Source organism: Sinocyclocheilus rhinocerous, unplaced genomic scaffold (genome assembly GCF_001515625.1).
Source record: "Sinocyclocheilus rhinocerous isolate Xijiao unplaced genomic scaffold, SAMN03320098_v1.1 scaffold1239, whole genome shotgun sequence".
Lineage (NCBI taxonomy): Eukaryota > Metazoa > Chordata > Actinopteri > Cypriniformes > Cyprinidae > Sinocyclocheilus > Sinocyclocheilus rhinocerous.
Genome location: NW_015664197.1, coordinates 40300 through 47784, shown reverse-complemented (window position 1 = coordinate 47784; position 7485 = coordinate 40300). Strand labels below are relative to the sequence as shown.

At 35.7% G+C, this 7485-nt stretch overlaps 1 protein-coding gene across 1 annotated transcript in view; it reads left to right on the top strand.

Annotated features, from left to right (window-relative positions):
• LOC107729909 (uncharacterized) overlaps positions 1 to 2621 on the top strand; it is a 35327-nt gene extending 32706 nt beyond the window's left edge. Inside the window, exon 5 of the mRNA XM_016540645.1 lies at positions 2421 to 2621. Coding sequence (XP_016396131.1) covers positions 2421 to 2554 — 134 coding nt within the window. The 3' untranslated portion in view covers positions 2555 to 2621. The remainder of the gene's footprint in view (positions 1 to 2420) is intronic.
• Positions 2622 to 7485: the final 4864 nt, after the last annotated feature.

Sequence of the window (7485 nt, the reverse complement as noted above, 5' to 3'; positions counted from 1 at the left end):
CATCTCAGCTTGTCTAACAGACATTTCTTGCTGGATGAAGGACCATCACCTTCAACTCAACATGACGGAGACAGAACTGCTTGTGGTTCCATCAAACCCATCGTTTCATCACAATTTCACCATCCAGTTAAGCACATCAACCATAACTCCTTCAAAAACTCCCGGTCCTGCAGATTTGCTTTATTCAACATCAAGAAGATCAGGCCCTTTCTTTCGGAACATGCTTCACAACTCCTTGTTCAAGTTCTTGTTCTGTCCAGGCTGAACTATTGCAATGCTCTCTTGGCAGGTCTTCCAACCAATTCTATCAAACCTTTACAATTAATCCAGAATGCGGCAGCAAGATTAATTTTTAATGAGCCGAATCAATTTGCACTACCAGTAGCTGCTCGTATAAAATTCAAGGCATTAATGTTTGCCTACAAAACCACCACTGGCTCTTCACCCCTTTACCTAAATTCATTACTTCACACTTATGTGCCTCTAGAAATTTGCGTTCTGCAAGTGAACATCGCTTTATTGTTCATCCCAAAGAGGCACAAAATCACTTTCACTGACTTTTACAGTAACTGTTCCCTCCCGGTGGAATGACCTGCCCAACTAAATCCGAGCAGCTGAGTCCTTAGCCATCTTCAAGAATCGGCTAAAAACACATCTCTTCCATCTTTATTTGACCCTCTAACTCTAGCACTCTCTATTCTAATTCTATTCTTAAAAAAAAATAAAATAAAATAAATAAATAACTACCTCTAGCTTTCTAATCTTTTTGTATTCTATCTGTTTTCTTTCCTTTATTATACAATTAACAAAAGCAAAAAAGGCCTCTAACACTAGCTTGCTCTATTCTTTTTCTATTCTATCTGTTTTCTTTTTATTTATTATATAGTTAAAAAAACTTTGCTACATGTACTACATTAAGCTAACTGAGACTTGTTATAGCACTTGTATATCATTGCTTTCTTGTTGATTTTCATTGCTTCCATTGTCCTCATTTGTAAATCGCTTTGGATAAAAGTGTCTGCTAAATGACTAAATGTAAATATGTCCAAAAACATAGGCCTAACTCTATCCCTACCCCTAAACCTAACCCTACCCATAATTTATCCCAAAAATCAGAGGGAAATGATAGATGAATAACATGGGTGCAGAAGCACTTAAGCCTTGTTATGCCTAAAACAGATATTTCCTGTAAATGTATCTCTCAATTCTGATTGGTTGATTAGGATCTTGTTCCTGGATCAACAAGGACGTTGTTCCAGGAACATGTTGTACTCGGTAAAATCACGTTCACCTTGTATGTACATAGTAGGTATGCTTGATTAAAAATGTGTTTACTGAGTTTGGTCTTTTAAAAACACTGTCTTAACGCATTAAGCCACCTTAAGCGTTTTCCTTATAACGTTTTCTATGGCATGATAACACTTAATGCATAATTAAATGTGCTGTGTTCTTATTCTGGGCTCACATGCTTTGTCTGTACATAGTATGATTTATTTATAATGTGTTTACTGACTTTGGTCTTTTAAAAACTGTCGTAATGAATTAAGCCACGTTAAATGTCCATATGCAGATGTTGCACTGTGAACAGCTAATTATTAAGATATACATCACTCTGACAGAGTTAAATGTCTTTTTGACTCTTTGTATTTGCCATGTTTGTTTCAATTTAATTTAGGTTATTAGATTAATGCCAATCCATTTAGTTTATTTAGAATTTTTATATTATTAAAACATAGCTATTACAAACATTTTCCATAATAATAATAATTAAAAAAAAAACATTAAAATTATATTAAGGCTTTACCTCACTAATAACGCCTCAGTCAGGTCAAATAAATGTATAAATGTTTCATTAGTTGCTTTTCACACCGTCTGATACAAAACAATATCAGTTTCAAAATATTTCAAAGGAAAAAAGTCTCTCTCCTGAGAGAGAAAGAGAGAGTGCACGAGCGCTCTTGTAATGGTATCGATAACGGGGTATTTCTTTAGCCATTATAGTACATCGATCTAGGGATTTCACACAAAAACCACATGCGCGTTAAACGTCCACTACGTAATGGATCTGATCCAGTACGTCATCACACTACAGGCTGCAGCGAGGACCTCTTGGGAATCATTCAGGCGTTTCGTAGACAGAACAGGTATTTCAACAATGTGTACAGTACTGTAATACTGTATGATTACTGTAATGCTTTATATTACAGTAGTCCACTTGCATTTTACATTATACAGTAAATATGCTTTTATAGATACATACTGTAACACACACAAAAGTAACCTATACATATATACAGTCTGTGACTGTCTCTCTTTATCACTGCAGTATCAGATCTTCACTCAGGTTATATAGCACTGATGTTTATAGTGTGTGTTATAGATCAGACACACATTCACACTAATGACTCTTTCAGATTCAGGTCTGTCTCCAGCTGCTGTAGCAGGGATTGTTGTTGGTGTTATTCTGGTGGCTGCAGCTGTAGCTGCTCTTGTGATTAACCATCGCCGCAAGATCTCTGAACTAGAAGGACAAAGTAGTAAGTATCACACATAGTTTATATAATATGAAAAAAAAAACGTATTAAGATAATAACAGATAAAGGGCAGATACAGATCTACTGTGAGCTGTGTCTCTGTGTGTCTGTAGAAAACTCAAACTTAACACAAGTTCTGCAGATATTATTATGTTTGATCTCAAATGCTTTCTCAGCATGTTTGTGTTTATAGGAGTGTGATGTGCCTTTATAGTAATGATGGTATTAAAGCAGAGGTGTCCAAACTCAGTCCTGGAGTGCCGGTGTCCTGCAAAGTTTAGCTCCAACTTGCCTCAACACACCTGCCTAAAAGTTTATAGTATGCCTACTAAGATCTTGATTAGCTGGTTGAGGTGTGTTTAATTGCAGTTGGTGCTAAACTCTGCAGGACACTGGCACCTCCAGGACCAAGTTTGGACACCACTGTATTAAAGATATTCAATATTGAACAGCATTACTGTAAAACTGTTAATCTCTAAACAGCATTACAAAAGAAGCTCAGAAGTATTAGAGACAGCACTGACCTTGTGCTTTGTAAAACTGAAAAACAAGCTGTGTGCCATTCTGAACATACTCTGACATAGAGAAGTCATAGTTTACTCAAAGCTAACCTAAAAAGAAACTTAGACATTAAACCAATAATAAATATTATTAAAGAAAGATAAATAGTAAAATTACTGTATAGTTATAAATACAACATGAATTATCTGCTGGATCTGCAACATAAACATGGATGTACACTGTGCAAGAACAGCACAAGGATTGATTTGTAATTTGATAATGTGACTGGTTGGTCTACTAAGAATACAAAGAAACATACATTGCAGCGTGAGGACAGACTAATATTACTGGAAAACACTTTCTCCATCTCGTAATATCTGATTTAATCAGATTGACTGAGCACACAGGTGTTTTTATTAGTCCTTCTGTTTACGGTACCAGGTTAAAGTGAGTGCTTTTGAGTATGAAATAGTGTCTGTTTTCAAAGGTTGTGACATCAAATCTGAGTTTAATTTGAGACACGTAGTAACAACTAAATCGACAAGCAGAACTACTGTATATATTCTATAATATAACCTATAAACAGTAACTATAGGTTCTTGAGTGCCTGTGAAAATGAAAGATTTACAATAAATTAAAATCTGTTTGCTTTCAGAAAGTCTTCAGTACCTCTTCTCAAGAGCAATACATGTTGTAAGATGTGTATAATTTGGATTCATTCCTGTTGTTCATTCACACATCATGATAACATTAACATCATTAATACAAATATAAAGACAGAGTTGACCTTGTCTTCATCTCTTCTTGATGTAATGATTTTTCTGACTGAACTCTGTACAACACAGTTGTTAATGTATTGGTAAAATATAAGAGTAAATTTAGCAATTAACCAAAAGCTTCATTCTTTAAACAAATAGTTTAGCTACAGCAGGAGCTCTTACTCTGTGTTCCTAACCCTCAGCATTTAATGCTTGTTACTGTGGCTTCATTAATTCATTTATAAAGCAATATTACAATGCTGCATCAATGTTGTATGATGAGTTCAGACTGTTTGTTTTTCTCTTTTTCCCCCCCTAGTTTCTATCATCGATGAGGAAGATCTTCAGAAGGATGATCTGCCTTTGATTAATGATTAAGTGATTAAATTGTTCAAACCCACTGAAACAGAGCAGCAGTAGTTTATAGTCACTTATAGTCACTATAACAATATACACATGAAGAGTGTTTAAAGGTGATCCATTTGAGCTTTTGTAATATGAAACTAATGAGTAAAGACTTTAGATGTTTTGACATAAATAGAGAAGTTGATGTAACAGTTTGCTGTTTGCACTGATGCTGATATTGCACTGATCATATTAAGCTCTTTTTGAGCCAGTTTGACCAATTTACTATAAACGCAAGATGTTACACTAAAATGGCTTGATTGTTGTTACACCTGCAAAATTTAGCAGGACTAAACTCAGGTTAATTCATATATTTTATTCTTGTTTGTTTTTATTTGATACTCTTGCACTGTTACATTGCACGTATTTGTGTTTTAAGTGTTCATGCTTTGATATTTTGTAGATGACTTTTGTTAAAAAAAAAAAAAAACTTTGTATAATATAATATTTTCAAATACTGTCTGTCCCCTGAGTCCTTCAGCTTTTGCTCGTTTATAAACCAGCTATAACAGGAAACACATCACAGTGTTTTTAGTTTACATTTTCAGTGTTATAAAAATAAAGTTTTGTGTGTGAGATTAAAAGTCTGTTGTGTGTTTGGTAATATATTCAATTGAATTCAGTATATGAGTCTGAGAGACTTTTCACTGATGTGTAGAGTTAAAACTCTTTGATTATTTCAGTCTTCACATCAGTTCAATATAGAAAAGCATGTTTACACATCCCATGTTTTCATGAGTTGTACTGAACAGATCAAATATTTTATTGTGATCAAATGTGGATATAAATATCAGTCTAAAGCTTTAGACTAGGAAGCCTAAAAGCAGGATTTATGTAAATGCAAATTTAATTTAATTTGAAACAGTAATACAGTATAAAACACAGATGTGACTAATGTCTAATCCAATGATGCTTTAAAAACTGGCATAAAAAAGTAAAATGGTCCTGATGCTGAATTGTAAAATGGGGGATTTTCAAATCTGGATAATTCTAAAATGGAGTCACATTAGAATTTAATTGAAATTAAATTACTTTGCACTAAAAAGTGGGTGAACTTTACATTGTTCAGTGCTTGGTTGCTGGGTCTTGACACTCCTGTCTAGATTGGTTATAGTGCCATGATCCAAACATCCAGTCTTTGTGACTTTTGGCTATCTTAACCCACTTGCTCTTCCTTGTTACCCTCCTTATTTCCTTTCCTATTTATTTTCCACATGTGATCTGTCTTGTGCTTGTCCGTCATCGTTTTTGACTGGTGTGGAAGTCCTTTTACAAGAGTCCTGGCCTGCCATTGTGCCTGTCCTATGTCTGAACTGGAGATTTTTGTTGTGTCCTGTTTATTTCTGCCTTAATAGCTCCGGTTTCCTCCCACAGCCCAAAGACATGCAGGTTAAGTTAACTGAACATTCTAAATTAATACCTGGACGTGTGTGTAAAGACAATGGATCGACTTGTGTATGGATTAATTGGTTCTCGCCATGAATAGCCATAGATGCTGGATTGGCGTTAAGAAAGAAATAAACAAACAAACAATCTGCCTTACAATAAATCCTGTTGCTCACTCTGCATCAGTCTTTCTCACCTATTATAATGTTTTTTATGCTTCTCTTTCTCTCTGAAGAGTTTCACATTATGAATTAGTAAGTTTTTAGACACACACAAAGCAGATCCATCCAATAATGGACACAAACTCCAATGCTAAGCTGTTTATCCACCCATCACACCACATTTCTGTACTGATGTAGCCTCAATAAACAGTAGCAGTAGACTCTGACCTTAACTGTATGAACACAATCGCAAGAATGTGTGTAAATAACGGCAGAATTAAATCTTGGGGGTGAGCTATCCTTTAAAATGATGTATTCTGGTATAACGACTTGCAAATGGCGTTCATGCGCCATTGCACTGAATCAAGTGCACTGCGTTACATTTCGTGTGTGTGTGTGTGTGTGTACGAAGTTTCTTTTGGGCTGGAAATCGTCCATCCAATCTGGCAACACTGCAGGCTCATCCGGGTAACAGCAGTCGGCGCTGTGAACAAAGGCGAAAGACAAAGTTAAACAAACAGACGAAATAACAAATGAAGTGATTTTCGATGCAATTCAAACTCTAATTAAGAGATTTGACGAGCAAGATCAGCGGCTGAAAATAATTGAAAAGACAATGGAGGAAAATGCACACACAGTTAAAGAGAATAAAGAAGACATTGGCGAACTGAAAAAGGAAGTAGCAGACTTGAGGAAAGAGAACATCTCACTGAGACAGCAGTGTTTGGAGCATGCCAGATACAAAAGAAGATGGGATCTCAGACTGATCGGTCTTCCAGAAAAGGAAGAAGACACAAGAGAAACGGTGATCGGAATTCTTACCCGGGTGATTCCGTGGTCAGTGGAGAAGCTCTGGCAGTTGGTAGATACCGTGCATCGGTTAGGAAAAAGAAACTACGCTGCTACTAATAAGTTACCCAGGCCAGTGATCATTCAGTTTGCAATGCGGACTGTGAGAGATGAAGTGTGGAAAAAATCAAGAGAGGCAAGAGTGTGTAAAGAAATGAACATCCAATTCAAAGAAGACTTTTCAAAGGAAGATCGCGAAGCTCGTGCTAAGTTGTGGCCAAAAGTGCAAGAAGCCAAAAAAAACGGGAAGAGAGCCTTCCTAAAAGAAGGTTATGCACTTATTGATGGACTCAGAGCTGACACGTAACTGATGATCACAAGGTAACACCCAGCAAGCAATTTTGCGTTTAAAAGACGTCTATTAGACGTCTAAATATAGCCTAGACGTCTAGGCTAAAACAAGGCTAAATTTGGGCTGTCAGTGAAAATCTAATAGACGTCTAATCATAGCCCATTTATAGACTAGTCATCAATTAGACTGCTATTAAACAACTACATATACAGGTGCATCTCAATAAATTAGAATGTCGTTGAAAAGTTCATTTATTTCAGTAATTCAACTCAAATTGTGAAACTCGTGTATTAAATAAATTCAATGCACACAGACTGAAGTAGTTTAAGTCTTTGGTTCTTTTAATTGTGATGATTTTGGCTCACATTTAACAAAAACCCACCAATTCACTATCTCAACAAATTAGAATACTTCATAAGAACTTCATACTTCAATAAAAAAAACATTTTTAGTGAATAGTTGGCCTTCTGGAAAGTATGTTCATCTACTGTACATGTACTCAATACTTGGAGGGGGTTCCTTTTGCTTTAATTACTGCCTCAATTCCGCGTGGCATGGAGGTGATCAGTTTGTGGCACTGCCATGATATATATATATAT